This window comes from Sturnira hondurensis, unplaced genomic scaffold (assembly GCF_014824575.4).
Source record: "Sturnira hondurensis isolate 20B ecotype Veracruz unplaced genomic scaffold, ASM1482457v3 Scaffold0014854, whole genome shotgun sequence".
Lineage (NCBI taxonomy): Eukaryota > Metazoa > Chordata > Mammalia > Chiroptera > Phyllostomidae > Sturnira > Sturnira hondurensis.
This window is the reverse complement of record NW_028087485.1, coordinates 1,449,626-1,470,248: the sequence shown is the minus strand read 5'-3', so window position 1 is coordinate 1,470,248 and position 20,623 is coordinate 1,449,626. Positions and strand designations below refer to the sequence as shown.

The window sequence follows — 20,623 nt, the reverse complement described above, 5'->3', positions numbered from 1 at the left end:
GAGGACGTACATAATCTGTTGAAGGAAGAAGCTGGAATTTATCGAGGTAAACAAATCCTCAGTTTGTGGACCCTTGACTCATATTAATTACATGACTTGAGGCTGACCACACAGGGAGTCATTTAAATGAGGTTAGTGGTCAACCGCTAGGGAGGATTAAAAAAGACAAAACAAAACTGGACTTCGCCACATCTGCTGAGAGAGCCCTGTGGTTATGGGAGCAGGAGGGACGCTCTGCCGAGAAAGCCAAAGGCCCAGGTGGTCTTGGAGGACTCGTTCCCCTGTACAGCTCTTCCTTGGAGGAAGTCACTTCTATAGTTCTACTTCAGGGAAAGGACCTTTTCCCTTTGGTGCGGTTTCTGATACTTAGCACCAAGAACGTGAATGCTGCTGAGCCAAAAGAACTTCTGAAAACGAGGGTGTTGCCTCACTAATTCACATCCGAGACAACGAAAGCCAGCCCGCCCAGCCAGCTCAAGGCTGGCAGTGACTAGACTCACGCTAACAGTAAGATTAACCGTCTTGGCCAGCGTCTCTGGTGTCTGCAGTTCTGGGCTGGACAGACTTGGGGACCTCACACTGTGTGTGTGCGTGTGGACGGGTGCGGGGCTCGTGGCATCCGTCCCTCCTCCCCAAGACCTGCTGCGTGCAGGCCCTTCCTCCTAGCGTTACAATTTTCCAACCATAGTTGTATCTCAGCGTGAGACAATCCCAATTCTGAGCATGTTGAAAAAGAAAGGATTCACAAAAACACCACCACTCGAAAAGTCCAATTCTTTGAGCCCTTCCCTGATCAAAACACAGAAGTGACACAAAGTGTGGCCCTCCTTCAAAAGGAGATGCCATCCCTTAGTGGAGATGAGCCAACAGGCACCTCTGGGGGACACTGATTAACTCCAGGCAGTCCACAACTTCAAATGACCGGGAGCTCCCGTGTGCCAAACCCAAAGTCAAAACCAAGTAACAACACAAGAATGCTAGTAGCAGGCTCCCCCTGGGCCCTTCCCAGGCGTGGTCCCATCTAATCCTCTCAATGGCCTTGTGCTCTGAGCCACACAGGCGGGCCAGTACCAGGATCTGAACCCTAGAGACAGAGCCCAGGCTCTTAACCTCTGCCTGCACTAACATTTCCCCCACAGCGTAAGGTACTGTGACCTTTTATTTCCCAACAACATAGCTCAGGGACAAATAAGGTGGGAACAAGGAAAAACACTGAGATGGAGCAGCAGAAAAGAGTGCCTACAGCCCTGACTGGTGTAGCTCATTGGATTGAGTGTGGGCCTATAGAACCAAAAAATCACAGTTCGATTCCCAGTCAGGGCACACGCCTGGGTTGCAGGCCAATTCCCACCAGGGGCCAGTTCCCGGCAGGGGACACATGAGAAGCAACCATACATTGATTTTCTCTCCCTTTCTCCTTCCCTTCCCTTCTAAAGGATTAAAAAAAACCCCTGCAAACTAAAAATAGTTTCATTGCCATTAGCTCTATAAGAACCACACACTAGCTGATGTGTGCTTGCGGTGGGTGAGAACCCTGCACTAGCTGTGTGTTGTTGGGGTGGGGTGTGCACCCCACACTCACTCGAGATGCCGGGGTGGGGTCGGAGAGGATGCAGGGACAGTCAGATGTCTTCAGTTACTGGTGTTGCGATGGCAAAGGCCTGTTTTCATCAACAAGCAGCCAGTGCAGCGTCTGAATAACCAAGTGCACGTCGGGCTTTGGGGTCTCTCTCAAGTTACTCATCCTGACTTTTTGCCAAAGGTGGGCCAGGGACACTTCCTGCCTTCCCCGTGACGAGGCACCTGTGGATCACTGTGAAGTGTTTTGTTCTCTCGTGTGCTCTGCGTGCTCGTGGGGACACAGCTGGAGAATACGAGCACACTTCAGAAGGGGTTAATGGTCTGTTCCAGGGACAAACAACCCCACCACAGAACAGGTCCCTGGGCTGAACCAGCCTGTTCCAGCTCAGACTCTCTCTCCCTTCCTTCTTCACCGATCAGAGGATCCAGTGACTTACGCTGGCTTTCTCAGAAGCATTTGTTTGGTTCATTTACTAGTATTATGGGGTGAAAGGCTTTAAGAGTTGTTGAACAATCTGAATTTGACTCTTTACATTTTAAAGTTTAAAGGTTTTCAGATCAGAATCCCTTCCAATGTGTACATCCCTGCCCCAGATTCTCTGACTCCAAAATACAAACTTAAGATTTTTAGTCAAGTAGTTTTCAAGGTCAAGCTGATGTTCAGCAAATCCACTGAAGCTCTGGTAGATCGCTCACTTGGCCATGTGCAGCTTTAGGTTACGTAGCAGTATTTAAGAAATGTCCAAGATGCCTCTTGGAGATGCAAACACTGCTCTTTCTTTCATTGTATTCACCACTGTTTGCTTCCTTCTGATCTCCCAACCTTATTGTAAAATTCACTTCCGCGGGTACATTATTTGTGGCTGTATTATATTCCTACTTGCCCATTTCCCTGCAACAACCCTTCTCTGTTTCCTGTCTAAAATGAAATAATGGGATAAAACACAACTCTGTATAATATAATATAGCAGGGTTAAAAGGTCATCTTTGGAGTCAAATGACTTGGTTCAAATCTCGGCTCTCCTGGTTGTGTGACATTGCAGGAGATGTGTCTTTCCTTTCTTTCTCTCTCTTCTCTTTGGACTTCCTCGGGCTTCAGTTTCTCCCTTTATGGACTGGAGGAAAGGGCCCCTACTTCATTCGCAGGGATAAATGAGGCAATATATACATAGCTTCAAGTACCCTGCCTGGCACAGCGCCAACACCCTGCATTTTCAGATATTTGACATGAGACTGGATTTCTTAGCCGGTTATCTCAAACACAGAAGGACAGTACCAGCTCCGTCTTGCTCCTCACGAGAGAACAGGGCGTTCTGATGTGAGCTGCCTAGAACTGGACTAGACTTTCCTAGAGTTCTCAACAACTACAACACGTAGGTGTCCACCCACCACACTGGGACTCGGGTAGGTTATTTGTCCCAGTACATGGGGCAGCAGTGCCACCCGGGGTTGACAGATGTCCTTCCCCTTCTTGAGAACGTCACTGGGAAGTGATTCTGTATCCTCCCGAGACAGAGACTTCCTGCCCTGGTCTCAGCGTTAGGGATTAACTAGCTCCCTTCCGCGCCAGTCGGGGAGGACCTTGCCTGGTAGCTGGGCCCAGTCCTGGGTCACTGCCTCCTGGCCTGTGCTCACGGCTTACCCAGCACACACGGGTCGCCTGCTTTTTGTCACATTCCCTCGCGGCTCCCAAAGTGCGTGCACTCCATTGGGAGTGATTAGGGTGGCCTCTAATCACTTATGCAGATGATAAAAATACTTTTGAAAACTGAAGAACCATTTTAGTTAAATATTGGGAACTTCACATTTTAGTTCTAAACACTTAGAATTTTAACATGTTGAATTTGAAATAAACATCTTGTTTATTATTAAAAGAACCCTTTTCATTCTTCTAGCTGTATTTTTCCTCCTAATTTAATTTTTTTAATCCTCCCCAAGGACACTTTTCATTGATTTTAGAGAGAGGGGTAGGGAAAGGGAGGGAAAGAGAGACATAAACATTGGTTGGTTGCTTTCTCATATGTGCCTGACCAGGGATCGAACCTGCAACCTGGGTATGTGCCCTGACTGGGAATCGAACCCATGACCTTTAGGTTTACAGGATAACACTCCAACCAATTGAGCCACACCAGCCAGGGCTTTCTTCCCAACTAATACATGACTTGCTGAGGGTCCCTATCAGTTAAACGTCTTCAAAAGGCCCAGACCGTCCTCCAACAGAGTAGCTCAAATCCACTCAAACCAAACTCATCTCAACCTCAAAGGCACAATTACTGACATGCTTTCCCTCTTTCAAATCCCTTCATTACCACTAACTTAACTCTATGTCACTCCACTGGGCTGTGACAACATTTTCAGATGATCTCTATTTCTGTAGATAAGCCTTATGGACAATTATTTAACCTAAATTAGTATTTCAACCCATTCAGATATCCAGGCTACCAACAGTGACCCAGTAATTAGTACATGAATTCAATCATTCAATATGTCAATGGCCTTTGTTTCTGGAACCCTCTGTGAAAGTTAGGATGAACAAAATTACTCTCTTGCCTATATTACAAATGAAGATAATTTCAAACATTTATCCCTAAACACATACCCACTTCTGTGTTCCAGGGAAAGGAAACGAGGACCTGGGACTGAGCAGCTGAAGACATACATGATCTACTTACTGCCCTTTAAGCTCCTTTCCTTCAGCTTTGCAGAAAAAAGCCAACTTGAAAGTACACTTGAAATAATTCAGTTCTTTGCCAAAAAAAGAGAGAGAGAGAGAGAAACAGAAATAGAAACAAAGCGGGGGCGGGGGGGGGGGCAGAAGGAAAGGTGGAGAAGGCGTATAGATACGGAAAGGATTACAGATTGTGATCTCTCAAAGCGTTTTGCCAGTAAGATTAGTCAAATAATTTAATCCGTATCTGGCAACAGAAGGAGAGGGGCCTTTAGTAAGAATGTTCTAGTTGTGTGGGGCTGTCCCCATTCAATCTCTCGTGAAGAAGGGGTCCACATGACCCACATTTATCTCCTCAGCCAACTGTCAAGTACTGGGTTTTGATTTCAATGAAGTTTATTTATTTTCCTAAACAAACAAACAAACAAAAACAACAACGAGAGGTCTTGACAGAAGACTAAGTAGTTCATTTCAGTGGGAAGGAGAAAAATGGCATTTAGTTACTAAGATGATTGAAAATGCACATCTTTTTGTTGTCTGTGTGAAATCTTTTTAAAAAGCCTTCTAACGACCTTTTAGCTGCCTCCCCCCCCCCCCCAGGCTTTGACATGGTCCCTCTGCCCCACTATTCAGAAGGCACAGGTACAAAGTGAAAATTACACTGAAGAACTCCTATGTCTCTACTCCAGCTCCTGTCATTCTCCAAATCCCGACTGTTAAAAACAAACCAACAAAAAACTCCCCAACACTTACCAGAGCTCTACCTGGCGAGTAAGCAGAGAAATGACATTTTCCATTTACTTTCGATTATGGGCCACCATGCACGCCTGGTCCCCCCTCAGAAGGAGAGGCTGGAAGGTACTTGGCTGCCGCGCCCGCCCCCCACTCAGCAGGAGCCCGGTGCAACAACTACGTCCATCTACTTTGCATTCATCTGAAGCCATGCTCTAAGAAGGGAGAGTGACTGCAGGCGACTGGCTACCAGATGGGAAAGCTCCTACGGGACAGCTACTGACATGAGGTGACCGACACCTTCTATGAGGACAGTACCTGCCTCGGGTGTTTGTTGACGTTCACTAGACAATGGGGCGACAGAAGCTGCAGAAGAAGGCATACTTTTAAAATCTGCATCCACTAACTGTTCACTCCGAGGTCAAGAAAGGGTGAAATCCACTACTCTGGAAAAGGAATCTGCGTTTGAGGGGAAGGAGGAGCGTCTCAAGGGCCCAACCTTCCTTTCCTGGAGAGTTTCACAAATGCCTTCAGCCTTCACGATGGCCAAGAGGCCTCAGGGTCTCTCCAGCATAAATCTCAATGCCTATACATCCTGGAGGATTGTAAAGACTGAAAAGAATAAAATATTCAAACACAGAGAAAGCGGGGAATAAAGCAGTATATACTGTAGTGACCTTAATAAAACAACAATTACTGTTATTTCCTTGTTCTAGGCATATACAAGGCCCTAACTGCCTCCTTTAAAAAATATACACATGGTATTTTGTATACAGGGGTTAGAAAAGAGATTTACAGTTGTTCGTGTGGAAAATAATACAATAATAAATAATAGTACAAAAATAACGCTGTTTTGCATACTCATGACTACAAACCTACTTTTGCCCACCCCTGTATCACAGGTTTGTAAGTGCACATGTAATAATAGGTGAATATTCGTTTCAAAAGGAACAAAAATCTCATGCCCAGTTTGTCTGGGAGCCCTTTCATGCTCTAGTCTCCGGAAGGCACGGCAGAGAAGCCCCCAATTAGCATGAATGCAAGTGATCCACTCGGATTATTACCACCTTGGTCCTGGGAATAGCATGTGCCTGGTCTGTAATGAATGACAACAGGAATTACAAACACTCAGCCGGAGTTTTACCTGTAGACACAACTTGCTATTCACACAAAACTCTTTCAAGTAAGCAAAACTAGAGCATGGTTTTCTAAGGTAATTTTATTTTCATCTTTTTTTATCTGCAATTCAGCAAGAGGAAAGAAGGAGTGATTTCAGGATAATGATTTTCCTCCTATAAATCTGACTTTCCTCCACAACAAGACCGGGGCTGATTTCCAGGGCACAAAGTGCTGAGCATCCCTGCTGGAAGCACAGCTGGTTTATCGAATAACTAAAGGTGTCTGATACTAGTGGGCGAGGTGAGCTGCTGGGTAAGGGCACTGTATTTTAAAAAATGAAGATAGAGCTATGTAGCCTGAAAATTGCTTTGGAGTTTTCAGGCTTCTTAAGTGTTTTGGTGAACTGTTCTTCAATGGCCAGCGGGCGAAGGGGCCCTTGTCCATTGGTCTGTTTTCTCTGCCAGGCCCCAAGCTGCCTATAACTTTCTGTGATGGCACTACAGCTGACTTCCTGGATATTTATGGCTGGATAATGGGGATCAGATGTCCCTTTTGCATAACAGGATAGGAATAGAGAAGTTATTAAAGACAGATTCCTGCCTCCTAACCCACCACTTCTCGAGATGTTCCACATCTCTTACATTTAAGGGTCTGGAGCAAACCAAAATATTTCACACGTGGTGGTGGCCTTTTTCTTCACATCATGGAAATGCATCACTTGGTTATAGTCTTAGGCTAATAAAACAGAGCACTATTTGAGTTATAAAGTATACTCTTGGGGGAAAACCCCGAAAATTATTGAAAAAGCAACTTCTTGCCAAGTAGAGGTACTAATACTGGGCGATACTCATCTGCAGTGGGGATGATCTTTGGCTGCTCCTCTGGATTTGTGAGACTATAATTTCACTTTACGTGAAAACCCCACTGCTGGAGCTAAAGCTTTAAGATAGAATGAAAATTGTATGACAGACACACGTTGGAGTTCAATCCAGTATATGGACCAAAGCAACACACCCGAGGCCAGAATCAGCAGCTATGCCTTGCTGCTCATGACCTGCGTAGCCTTGGGCTGACTTCATTCTAGAGATGAAGACATGTAGGGGGCTGATGTCTAAATGTTTTTTTCCACTCTAAACTCTGTACGTCTAACTGGGATTCAAATCATGAGAAAGAGAAGTTGAAACTAAAACTCTCCTCGGCCTAGTGTTGTCTAGCAGGCGCAGAGAAAAGGCACAGGCACAAACCCAGACTGAAGTTTTGGGCTGAAATCTTGACCTGTCAGCAGAGCTACACAGTGGGTTTCATCAGGACAAAGATGGGGTTGTGGAAAGTCACTCTGTCATTTAATAGGCTGAGCTTTCAGTGGATTCTCAGAGACCCTGGGAGAAGGTCCAGAGTGTGCCAGGAACACAATCTCCTGCCTCACGGCCCACCCAGAGGTCTGGCTGGGAATGCATCCTGCTTCCGTAGGACACGCAGCAGGTCACGCTGCTCTTTCCTTGAACACCATGTGACTGAGTCAGGGTTTAACACGCTTCTCTTTCTGCCTTCCCAGCTTTTTTTCTCTCTCTCCTTGTGCAATAGTGGAAAGAAGAGTTATGGGTTCACAGAGACATGGGTTCCAATCCCAGCTGCTCCACTGACTTATCAGTGGTGTAACTTGGGGAAGCGTGTTACTTAACTGTGATGGGTCTCAGTCTCTCCATCTGTAAAATGGGAATAAGGATAGCTATACACAGGGATTCTTAGAAAGGGCAAGTAACAGTGTAAGTAAACCTCTCTGCCTCTGAAGAACAGGTGCCTGCTCTCATTTGTTTCTTTCCCACTTCACTACTCCTTCTTCAGCCAAATTGCTCCCTGCTGAAGCTTTTCCCAGAGCCCTGCATTTGCCATTCTCTTCGGGCCACCCCTGTCTCGTCACCTCCACATGTTCGAATCTAGACCAGTCTCCAGAAAGTGCCTCCTTGAGACCCTTTTGCTCGGCTGACATTCCTTGATGTATGCGATCCATTTCCTGTGATATGTTTCTATGCTATTTCATAATTACTTCTCTACCTATCTTCTCTCTCCTACTAATCTATGTCTATGGCTTCCAGCCCACATGACACCTGGGTGCTTGGCAAATTATTTGCTCAGTGAACAAACGTGTGAACACAGGACCAAACGCACAGCTTCTAATGCATTTGCTTTAATCAAGACGATGCTTTAGCCACCGCTCTAAATGAAAACGTTTGTCAGAGAAGAAAGCAGCCACACTCGGAAGGTGAGACGCACTCTGTGGGTGAGAAGCAGGAGCCAGAGAAGTTACGTGGGAAAAGCAGCGCAGGGAGGAAAAGCGACAGAAGCCGGGGCCCAGGACAGTGCCTGGGGGTCTCAGCCTAGACACAGCGCCAACCTGCAGTGACGGAGACCGTCCTGTGCGTCGGATCAGACTTTTGGGATAAAAGAAATCGGAGGAAGAATGCTGAGTGTTTGGCGGCTGCCGTGAAACATGAAAAAAGGAAAGGATGAACAAAGAAAGAAACTCAATTCAGAAACACTGTTAAAAAATCCTTCAGTAAAACTAATTTGATAGTAAATGCCAAGCATCATTGCTACAGTTGATGTATGTGGATGCGGAGGTTCGGGGGCCCGTGTTTAAAAGCAGGTAGTACATTTACCTACATTCCAGCCCCTCTGCGACCCCTTTACATTTATTTTGGCTTAGACAGTCCAGATGAAGAGTAAGAAGCCAACGGAGCCGTTGCGAGATGTTTCTTTAAGAATCCGTTGTTACAAATACCCCGTGAGTTCTCAGATATCGAGAATGTGGATTACTCAGTGGTGCCGCTGAAAGCTTCTTAAAACATTTTCCTTTTGCTATGGTAACTGCACTAATGTGACACCCGGTGAAAGGCCTGGAAATCTTGGCTTAAAATTTGTGATCGGTAGACACACCCTTAAGAGAGCACAAGATTTATTCTCTTATTCAAAAACCAATTCCCCTTTAAATCTCACCATGTCAGCATGTACCCCACTCAGGGCACCTCGGGACCTCTTCCCCTCGGAGGGACATAATTCTCACTACTGACTTCCCGATGGGGGATGAGCCGAGGGCGGGCCTGACCTCCCAAGTGGTAAATGTGGGCTTCAGAAGAGCTTCGGAATTCTCTGGTAAGCTCCGCCACAGGAAGAAAAAAACCATAGCTCCTCTTGGCTAGAGTGAGTGTAAGAATTTCACTGGTTGTTTTCATAAGCTTATCCAGAGAGTTCCATCAAGAGGCCATTAAAATTGTTGATTTAAAAAAAGTCATTTTAGGAACACCATCTGCAAACTCAAGCAATCCTTCCTTAAAGAGCGAGGACTGCATTCCACGCAGTCTGGCCCTGTTCGCGTTCTTGACTTCGTCTCCCAGAAGACTTCACAGTGGGAGAAGTAACAATGATTACTCAAAAGGCGGTGCGAACCGCTGGCTGCTTGGGTGGTTTTCCTGGGCAGCATCCCCACTACTGTGAATTTTACATTCTTGTGATAAAAGTGACAATAAGCACTCTTTCGTGTTCTCGTAACTTATTAAGACAACCCATTTTTGAAGTGTCAGTGGTTCCTCAAAAATCCCAGAGTGCGGAGCCCAGACAAGGTGACTATTCCAGCATGTGCTCGCCCCGTGGACGGACCTGTGCTCAGGTGGGTGCTCTATGTACATGCAGAAACCCACCCATCCGGACACTGGGGGGCGCATGCTTTTTCAGTTTGTCTCATCTTTACTCAATTACTCTGAGAAAAAGTGGGGTTTTCCTCCACTTAAAATATACTATTCCTGGGATTACATACATAGCTTCTTATGCCTGCTAATGGCAGATCACGGCAAAAGGAGACCACACTCTAAGTCTGGCCTTCCAGATAAACCCAGTCTATTCTCTCCCCTGAGACTCCAAGCGGATGACTGTCAAACTCCAGTTTTCCCAAGGGTACCACTAGGTTAGCTACATGGAGACACTTTGGTCTGGACCTAGTCTGAGCATTTCTCTGAAAAATACTGCCCGGCCCAGGTGAAAAACTGGGGAGGCCTGATCAGGGTGCAGGTTATTATGCTAATGACTTACAGCTGTGTACACCCGTTGCTTCTGAAGCAGGTAACTTCTGGTCCTCGGGTGGTGGTCTGAGAATTGATGAAGACCAGAAGGCTTTACAGGTCAGGGAGAAGGAGGGTCTATCCTTTTGCCCATGCGCTCAGGGTCCCGGGAGAGTTACCGAAATGTTCCGATGCCACGTAAGAGTTAAATTCTAAAACCATGCAGCCTGCCTGCTCACGCTGACATGACGGGGCTCGTCACCGTTTCCCCAAATCACCAGCTTTCGGAGATGGAGGCTCCTCGGGGAATTTGGGCGGGAGAGGGCAACAGGACGCACCAAGAGCTGAGCGCTGGGTTGCTGGGTTGCATTATGGACTGAGTGTAAAAATGTCTGGTGAGGTGGTTGCCAGATGTTGGACTGAGAACTTCATGAATCATTTTTTTCACATCTGTATGGTTTGACGTTTCTCTTCAATGCATTCCTAAGAATCTCGCTAGTGAGGCAAGGCTTACTTGGTCCAACACAAGCATTTGGAACAAAAACCGTAATCAATTTAAGGTAGGAGNTCTGAAAAATACTGCCCGGCCCAGGTGAAAAACTGGGGAGGCCTGATCAGGGTGCAGGTTATTATGCTAATGACTTACAGCTGTGTACACCCGTTGCTTCTGAAGCAGGTAACTTCTGGTCCTCGGGTGGTGGTCTGAGAATTGATGAAGACCAGAAGGCTTTACAGGTCAGGGAGAAGGAGGGTCTATCCTTTTGCCCATGGGCTCAGGGTCCCGGGAGAGTTACCGAAATGTTCCGATGCCACGTAAGAGTTAAATTCTAAAACCATGCAGCCTGCCTGCTCATGCTGACATGACAGGGCTCATCACTGTTTCCCCAAATCACCAGCTTTCGGAGATGGAGGCTCCTCGGGGAATTTGGGCGGGAGAGGGCAGCAGGACGCACCGAGAGCTGAGCGCTGGGTTGCTGGGTTGCATTATGGACTGAGTGTAAAGATGTCTGGTGAGGTGGTTGCCAGATGTTGGACCGAGAACTTCATGAATCATTTTTTTTCACATCTGTATGGTTTGATGTTTCTCTTCAATGTATTCCTAAGAATCTCGCTAGTGAGGCAAGGCTTACTTGGTCCAACACAAGCATTTGGAACAAAAACCGTAATCAATTTAAGGTAGGAGGGCACCCCCTCCCCTGGCCAAATGGCCTTTCAGCATGGTCTGCTATAGAGGAAAAAAAGTCATGGAAAAGTAATTTCACCCAAATTCCAGCCCCGAGAATGAATCACTGTGAAACATATGGCCTGCAAAGGCACCTGCCACCACGTTGCTAATTATTTCCTTACCCGCAGCTTTTCCTCCGTCTTGGTGGATTGCTTACAGTCGGGATGCCAAACGGTGGAACCTGGAAAGACAGTCACGCTCAGAGCCAGGGCAGTGGAGCAAAGCCATGTCAGAACCCCCTTCCCCAGCACCAGGGAGGGTGGGAGCCCTGTGGGAGCCCTGTGCCTGCGTGAGCCAGGACCCCTCCAGACTCCAGGGGAGTTTTCCTCCTGTCCGAGCTTGCTCCCTGAAGGTAATTCTTTACCACGAAGACCACTCACTGGGCGCCGGAGGGCTTTGATTCAAGGGATATTTAGTTTGTGGCTGGGTATTTTTTCTAACCATATTATTATCTTTTTAAAGTAATGTCTGCATTTAGTTTCAGAACAATAAGCCACCAGCCATGTGTACAGAACATCAAAACAACCAAGCGGTTTAGATGAGGAAAATAAAAGCAGAACAGACAGCCTATATTCAGAGGCAACACTCACTGAATTCTTTTGTTGATCCAATATACATGGTCATCTAAACAGATACGGCACATCAGACAAATGAGTAGAAAGGTTGAAAGTTACAAATCCAAAAGTTTCCGTTATCTTTCAACCTTTTAATTCACTTTAAAAGCCTTCATCTTACACGAGGGAAGCTATCCCTTCAGTGTCGTTTTCTGGTTCTGGGTCCATGCCTTCACTTCCTCAGAGTATGAAGTATTTTCATGGGTGGTCCCAGAACTGAGCAAACCATTCACATCCCACCCAGAGTGCTTACCTTGTAGAAACGCAAGCCTACCTACCAAATTTTGCACGCCTATATATATATATATGACATTTATAAAATTATGGCTAAGACCTATATGTAAGGATATGTTCACATTTGGGGATGGGCAGGAGAACCAGGGGGAGCACTTAAAAAGATTTTTTAAAGATTTTATTTATTTATCTTTAGAGAGGAAGGGAAGGAGAGAAGGAGAGAAATATAATGTATGGTTGCCTCTCATGATTCCCCTGCTGGGAACTGGCCTGCAACCCAGGCATGTGCCCTGACTGGGAATCAAACCGCAATCGTGTGGTTCGCAGGCCTGTGCTCAATCCACTGAGCTACACCAGCCAGGGCGGAGCACTTAAAAAGACGTAAGCAAGCAAAGTTACTAAGTTGAAAGCAGCGAGTAAATGATATACTGTAAATTTAACGAGTCTCTAGGAAGACCAGACTTTCTACATTTCATTATCAAAACCCTTCTCTCTTTAAACAGCAATCTGTGTGTACTTGAAAAGACATCAAATTAAAGTAACTCTTGAATTATTTTATACCATTGAGCTAAAATAGTATTACACAATGACAAGGAAAATACATTTCACATCAGAATATTACTTTAACCCCTATTTAACAGTCATTTCTATCTGGCCTGACCCAGGGCCAAAAAAGAAGAAGAAGAAGACAATCCAACACACACAAACCAGACAGACTCGTCAACCCTTCAGTGCTAACACTACTCCAGGGCCGGCTACAAAGCACAGGAAACCCTCTTCCCATGGAGAGCCAAGGGCCACATGGTCAGCGCTGGGCCCAGGAGCTACGTGCACTGTGAAGGATCTATTGCTGAGAGGCATTGGCCTTCAGAATGCTGGGTTCACACAGTGTCACACTGTTCTCCAGGGGTCAGGCACACACAGGTATTTGGCACAAAGAGCACATCAGATGCTGGGGAAGGTGAAACTGCTCATTCTCCAAGGGTGTGCCAAGAGGGTGAGCAAAGAGTGCCGAGGCCCAGGGAAAAGATTCGCAACAATCCCTGGACTTCTGAACGCGCCCATCTTGACAGACAGCTGGTTATTTGCAGCATGAATGTGCTGTGTTTGCACACAGCTGGGGATCACTCCTGATTTTCAGCTTCCAGGCCTGAAGTCTCAGCTCCTAGCAGACTCAGGGTTGATGCTTACTCTTGTGTCTTTGTTCCTGACTGCTGTAATTGATGCCCTAAAATCTAAAGCCCAGAGACCAAGTGAAGGATACATCTGTACCATTCAGAAAGTGCACAGTGATACCTATTGCTACTGCAGATTCACTGCCTGTCTTCAGGGAAATGTCATACCACACCCAGGTGAGACCAGGGATTTGGGTTGTCACTTGCCTTTTTGGGGGCCCTTCAATATTCAGTGATTTTTTAAAATCATAATATTTCAGAGTGATCATCCTACAGTTGAAAGGATGTTTGGGATATTAATTTCTCATACAGTTAGCTTTTTTAAGGGGACTGTAGCCTAAGCTTTGCTTGAATATTTCAGAGCAATTTCTATAGCTGTGTAAAAAAAACAAAACCCTAAGAGCAAAGCAAACCATTCATTGAAAATAGTGTTACGTGCAAAGAGACATGAAGAAATGACATGCAAAAGCAGATGAAACCCTGTCATTACCAAAATTGAACGAGCAACAGCTCTTTGTTCTCGCTAATTTTACTGATAAGCCCTTGTCTATTTAATGACTCTTTTACAGCTAAAAATAGAAAAATGCTCCCACAGATGGTACTGTTTGATAGAAGAGAATCTTCCCCTACAGCCTCTCTGAGAAGCTGCAGAAGTTTGGAGGAGATAAAAACTAATGATCGTTGTACACTGGAAACATTTCTTAAAATCATTTCCAATAAAAAAAAATCCAATGGCCTCCTGATAATCCCATCAAAAACTTCCCAATTTTCTTTCAGGGACTTAGGGCGTGTTCTCTCCCTCTCCTTCACTATGAGAGCTATGTCATCTTAACATGATGAAATATAACTGTGATGCAATTCAACAAATATAAGGTTTTCTTCTCCCTGGAAGCCAGGGCAACAGCAGCCTGGGAGGCCTCAAACCAATCCTTCTGGCAGGAGAGTGAAGGGGGAAAAGATAAGGTAGTTAGTTGTCTGGTGAATAGCATTTCTAGAAATGCTTTCTCTCTTTGATCTCTTGCTTCCCTAGCAGGTTCCTGGAGAGGGCTGGGGGGAGGTGTGATCTTTGCTCTTGCTTATAGACACAGCTCAAACACCTAGTCCTATTCATTCATTCCAGCAGCAACACGTTTGTTAACGGCCTCAGGGCCCACTGCCAGCATGTCAATTGCTTAGCTGATTAATACTAACCGATGAGGTAACGTTTGGCCACATTCATTTTGGACCTGGGTAGCCTTGCAGCTAATGAAACGCCTCCTTCTCTAAAAACAACCCAACAAACAAACAGCATGGGGTTTTTCCCCCCAGCTGGGGAGAGCTGGCAGGGCTCCTGAGCCCACCTTACCTTGAAGATACATTTCCTCTCCTTCTGTGAACATCTGGTTGCATCTGCTGCATCGTGCACAGCTGGGGTGGTAATGCTTGTCACCTGCCTGGAAGAGAAGAGGTAAGGGACGTTTAGTCTACTCCTAGTCACTAAACGCGGCCTCTCTTTTGGACTTGGGGATTTGGAGGAAAAGAGAGGGTGGTGAGAAAGGAAAACCAACTGTGCAGGTGACCAAACTCCCTTCACCAACAGCCTTAGAAGCTGAAGCCAACCCCATCAGAACTGGGAGGGGCCCAAGGCCAGCTCCCTGTGCCTGACGTGATGGGACCGACTTGCCTCTCGGGGTTTTTGGCTTCCGGTTCTCTCTTGGCTTGGGCTCTCCTGGCTGTTTGCCAGTGACACAACTCATGCCTGAGATGAGTCCACTCCATTCCCCTCCAAAAAGCCCATCTCAAAAACATGAACATCCACATTAATGCTCGAGGCTAATGTTGGTTTGTACTAAGGCAATAAAAGGAAAGGATTCTATTAGCAGGTTCTTGTTTTCTTAGCCAAATAGTCTGAAAATAATAAAATCTACCCAGCTTACATCAAGGTGAGAAAAACCATAGTAAAAGTCATTATCGACTGCTTCTCTCTCAGACGGAGCCCAAATGCTCTCCTGTGCTGCTTACAATCTTTTGCCAAAATCTGGTATTAATTGTTTTCTGAAGAAGGCATTTTACTGAGGTGGCTCTACATTACCCTGGGGCATTCCATAGTCCTAAAATGTGACAGCTGCCATCACAGCAGGTGCTGACTTCCCCAAGGCAAAATGTCACTGGACACAGTGACAATTCTCTACACAGGTGCTGAGTCACATTAGAGTCATGCTCCAAATACATCCCTGGGAAATGAAATCTTTTTGTGGACAACAAAAACCATGCTACCTACCAATGATCCAACGTACTCTGCAATTAAGTCACTTAATCAAGAAACTAGAACGACACTCCCTTTGCTTTAAGCAGGGAAAAGGCAGCGCTGAGAGCCTAGAATGAGAGGTGGCCGCACCCTGGTCCTGCTGGAATCTCAAGAGGAAGTTGGAGAGGCCAGAGCGACTCCTTTCTCACACGACTCCTTTCTCACACGCTCCTCGGGAAAGTTTGAAAGCCTCTTAGCACCAGAGTGTGACACGGTGCTCAGCTGCTCAAGAGAACCAAGTGGAAGGAAAGTGAAAGTTATTTAAAACTAGGGACCAGCAAAAAAATCTTTTCAGTGGGATTTGCCAGAAAAATTCCAGAAGTGGTGGTTGTCTGGTGAATAGCATTTCTAGAAATGCTTTCTCTCATAGTAGTTGTGGACAACTACTATGGTTCTTGTCCACACAGTATGTTTAATTAAGTTTTTTTCCTGGGGGGTGAGGGGAGGGTAGAAAATGTCAACACTAAGGAGCTCCTTTCCTCAGGCTGTCCAGGGTCCAACGTGAGGGCAGAAGGAGAGATGGTACCACTTAGTCAGGGCCCAGGGAGGCCCAGCCAGGATGTGCTGCGGGTCCCGGGAAGGACTATCTCTGGATTCTCCAGGGAAATGTAAGGGAGAGAATTAAGGCCCCTTAAGAGGAATCTGATGTCGTGGAAAAGCACACTCCCCAGTAAGTCGGGAATAGAAAGGGATTTCTTCAAGTTGACAAAGGGTTTCTAAGTTTGGGGGCATGACATTAGAAGCTTGCTTATTAATAATGGGAACAAGACAAAGATGAAAACTATAACCAGTGTTTCCTACATTGTTTTCGTCCAAGCCAATGTGATAACTCAAGAAAAAGAAATAAGTGTAAAGGTCACTGACAAAAGAGTTTAGTTAAGTAGCTAGATAAAAGAATTAACACACAAAACCCAACAATTTTCCTATCCACTAGCAATACAAATTCAGTCAAAGTAATAGGAAAACAGGGCCTCATCTGTAACAGCAATGCAAACCGTTCAATGCAAGGTTTACATAAAGAAAACCATAGAATTTGACTGATGAGCATAAAAGACTTAAATAGAGAGACAGTATTTCTGGATGAAAGAACTGAATGTTGTTAAGAAGCCAATTTATCTAAGATGAACCTATGAATGCAGTGCATTCTAAGTCAAAGTACTCATAGAAGTCTCCTCCAGAGAACTCGACCAGCCAATTCTGTAAGTTCACATGTAAGAAAAAAAATGCTCACGGATACAGGCTTTTTTTTTTTTTGCAAAAGAGAGCAGCAATGAAAAGGGATTTTTACCTTTCCAACATAAAACATTATTCCAAGGCCGAAATAACTGAAGTACTGTAATTCTGCTGCAGGGATAGACAACAGCCAGCAGGGGCAGAAGAGAGGAACCGGCCGCACCACCACACACGAAACAAGAGAAGTGCAGTAAAGGTGGGGTTTCGAATGAGCTGAAAAAGTGCACCATTCCATTAACGGTGAGAACAATAGATTTTCTTCTTACAGAGAGAAGTAACAGGTGGGAGAAAATATCTGCCGGGCCTTTCAGACTAAAGATTATCATCAAATATATAAAGAGCATCTACAAGGAAAAATAAACAGCAATATGAGCAAAAGACAATTTCCAGAGGAAATGTGGATGACCCCAAAAGGCATCAGGGAAATACAATTTAGGAAAACATATTTTTCTTTTTCGCATCAGCAAAGATTGAGAAAAATCATGAGTGTGAGGACATAGGCATTCTCACACAGTGCTGGTGAGTAAAATTCTTGCTGGAAGGCAAGTCTGGAAATACTTGCAAAAATGTAGTATGAACATGCTCCGTGGCGTACAAACTCCACTTCTAAAAGCTATGCCACAGAAATGCTCACACATGTTCCCGAAAGTGTATGTACTGAAGATATTCCGCACTGTATTACATGCAACAGTAAATGACAAAGAAACAGAAAACAACCTAATAAGAAAGTGGTTAGATAAAACACTGACCTTCTGTAGGCATTAAAAGAATGAAATAAATGTTATGCCTTGCATGGACAGAGTTCAAACTGATATGCCTAAGAGAAAAAGTCATGCAGACAAGGAATGTCTATGACACAGTCACATACAGAGTGGTCAAGTCTGACTAGATTCAGTCCAGTGTCCGCAGCACGTGGTCTTGGGATGCCGGGAACTTCTCAGACCGTCAGCTTCCACATCCATATAAGAGGTAGAATTGCACTTACCACATGGGGCTGACGAGTGACTAGCACAGCGCCTAGCACCCCTCAACAGGCCTGAGACTCAGGTACTATTATTATCACGTGTGTCAGACAGGCCACACATACGTATGCATGTCAGTTTTATACTTGTGCCCTGCGTGGAGGGGCAACAGGAGAATGCACACCTGTCAGCTTGTTGCAAATACCTCCACAGAGAGAGGGAGGAGTTCAAGGTCAGATCCCAACAATGTCCTCTGTGCGCGTCTGTACTGTTCTGATCCTTTACAGCAAGGATGTAGTTTTGTGTTACTGCACAGTAAGAAAATACAGACCAGGAGGAAGGAAAGTCCGTGTCTCTTGGAGTCACGACACTGCGTCTGAGTTGTCACGCCTGCTCTAGAATTGCGATCCTCAACAAATAACCTCTTAGGACCTGGATTGCAAAGTAGAGACGATGATGTTGATAATACCGGTTAGCCAAAAAGTTTGCGTGATTTTTTTCCCCGTAACATAAAAGACATATTTTTCATTCTCACCAATAGTTTTATTGACTTGAATATTTTGAGTATGTCGGCTATCTTCCACGTGGTATAACATTGATGGTTCTCAACTAAAGTTGCGACTTGGTCGCCATCAACTCCAACCGGTCTACCACGGTCGCGTGGAGCATCGTCCAGCGAGAAAGCTCCACCACGAAACTTCACAAACCACTTTGGACACATTCAANTAGGACCTGGATTGCAAAGTAGAGACGATGATGTTGATAATACCGGTTAGCCAAAAAGTTTGCGTGATTTTTTTCCCCGTAACATAAAAGACATATTTTTCATTCTCACCAATAGTTTTATTGACTTGAATATTTTGAGTATGTCGGCTATCTTCCACGTGGTATAACATTGATGGTTCTCAGCTAAAGTCGCAACTTGGTCGCCATCAACTCCAACCGGTCTACCACGGTCGCGTGGAGCATCGTCCAGCGAGAAAGCTCCACCACAAAACTTCACAAACCACTTTGGACACATTCAATCAGTAATAGCACCTTCTCCATACACTGCATAAATCTTTTTTTCGTGTTTCAGTTGCATTCTTACCTTTCTTGAAACAATAAAGCATAACATGCCAAAAATGTCGCTTATTTTCTTTCACCTTCAATATTAAAATGGATACATAAAAATTTACCAATTTTGATAAATATTTTTAAATGCACACTGATATGACAGCTGTCACGATACAATCTAACAAAAACTGTTTCAAATGACACTAAAGAAAATGAGTGCTACTGGAGCCATGTTATGGGGGAAAAAAACCCAAAAGAACTCTTTGGCTGACCCAGTGAACATTTTACCATGATTATTCTGTGTCAGTCACTGTCTACATACTTCATAAATATTTAGCCACTTGTTTCATAATAACCTAGTGAAGTAGGAACTACTGTTCTCTATTTTACAGGTGAGGAAACTGAGGCTTGGGGAGGTTTAGCAGCTTGTCCATAACCAGGGACTGGCGGGCCCGGGATGTAAACGCAGGCAGTCCGGCCCTGGGACACGCGTTCTTAGCTGGTACCACAACTAACAACCACGCAGAACTCAACCTCTACGCCTGTCTCACGGTGATGTCATCAGGGTAAACGATCAAACAGCATTTTGAAAATGGTGTGACACACCGCAAATAATACTAGGACTAGGAATAACAACACAATGGCCCTCTGCACAGAGATGGCACAGGGGCCGTTCACATGAAGGCTTGTTGGTGTGGTTTAAGATGCTGACGACGGTCTCCCTGGATGTCACCCTTTCTCAATGACAGGCACAGAGAGTAACTGCATTGTAGGAAGTGTCAGACAAGATGGATGGAAGACACATCAAGGCCCTGTGTGACAGGGCTTTGCTCAATAAATCGGTAGCAAAGACACTGCTAAGAAACAACACCAAGAGCATCAGTCTTGACCTGTGCACCTGCTTCGTCCTATGACGCTGAACATGTCAAGAAATCCAGTGAGCCAGAATCACAGCACAGTTTCACGGCTAGTCCAATGCCTCTGTTTTTGTAACAGTGCAAGCCTGGGGGCCACATGGCCAGGTTCTCAAAATAAAGGAGCCTTCCCCTTGCACGTGTGAGCCAGCCGCCCCTACGCCGCTCCCCTGGTTTCATTTCTTTTTACACAGGTTCCCACGACAGTTCACAGACAAGCCTTGGGTGTGGGGCCGGAAAATGCATCAGAGCTGAACACAGAGACGGGGTCATATGCAAAGTGGGTCAAAATTATTTAAACAGGAGTCATTCTCGGAAGAAGGAAAAGTGTTTCAGACTACGAGCAAAAGAAAAGATGAAATAGTGCCATGTGAGAACAGAAATGGGCACGCAACGGTGGAGAGAAGGCTGTGGTTCCGAGCTTTTAAAGCACAGAGTGGGTTTTGTTGGGACAGGTGGTCTCATAAGCACTGGTTACCGGGTACCTGGCCCCAGACCTGCCCCCTGCAATTCCAGCTGTTTGAGCCAGATGTGCTGCTGGGGCCCGAGCTCTGCATCACTGCTCTCCATCTGCCTTCATACCCTATTTAAAAAAATTACAACTTCATTTTCACATATTCAAAAAGCACATGCTAAAGTCTACATTCTGGCTGGCAAGGAACTCTATGGACAATAAACAATTGGCTTATTTAGCTGAGTTTTGTAAAACACCTGCCTACACATTCAAAGTGCCAAACATTGCTTGCTTTTAATGTTCTAAGTCAGTCG

General features: G+C 45.4%; 1 protein-coding gene across 26 annotated transcripts in view; it reads right to left on the bottom strand.

Annotated features, from left to right (window-relative positions):
- ABLIM1 (actin binding LIM protein 1) overlaps positions 1–20,623 on the bottom strand; it is a 265,125-nt gene that overhangs the window by 34,675 nt on the left and 209,827 nt on the right. For 14 of the 26 annotated variants that reach the window (XM_037063857.1, XM_037063852.1, XM_037063836.1 and 11 more), the window contains exons 7-10: positions 14,749–14,836; positions 11,503–11,561; positions 8,496–8,579; positions 5,300–5,347 (exon numbers count right to left, since the gene is read on the bottom strand). In XM_037063857.1, coding sequence (XP_036919752.1) covers positions 5,300–5,347; positions 8,496–8,579; positions 11,503–11,561; positions 14,749–14,836 — 279 coding nt within the window. The remainder of the gene's footprint in view (positions 1–5,299; positions 5,348–8,495; positions 8,580–11,502; positions 11,562–14,748; positions 14,837–20,623) is intronic. The other 12 variants (XM_037063846.1, XM_037063849.1, XM_037063851.1 and 9 more) reach the window with 2 other exon arrangements.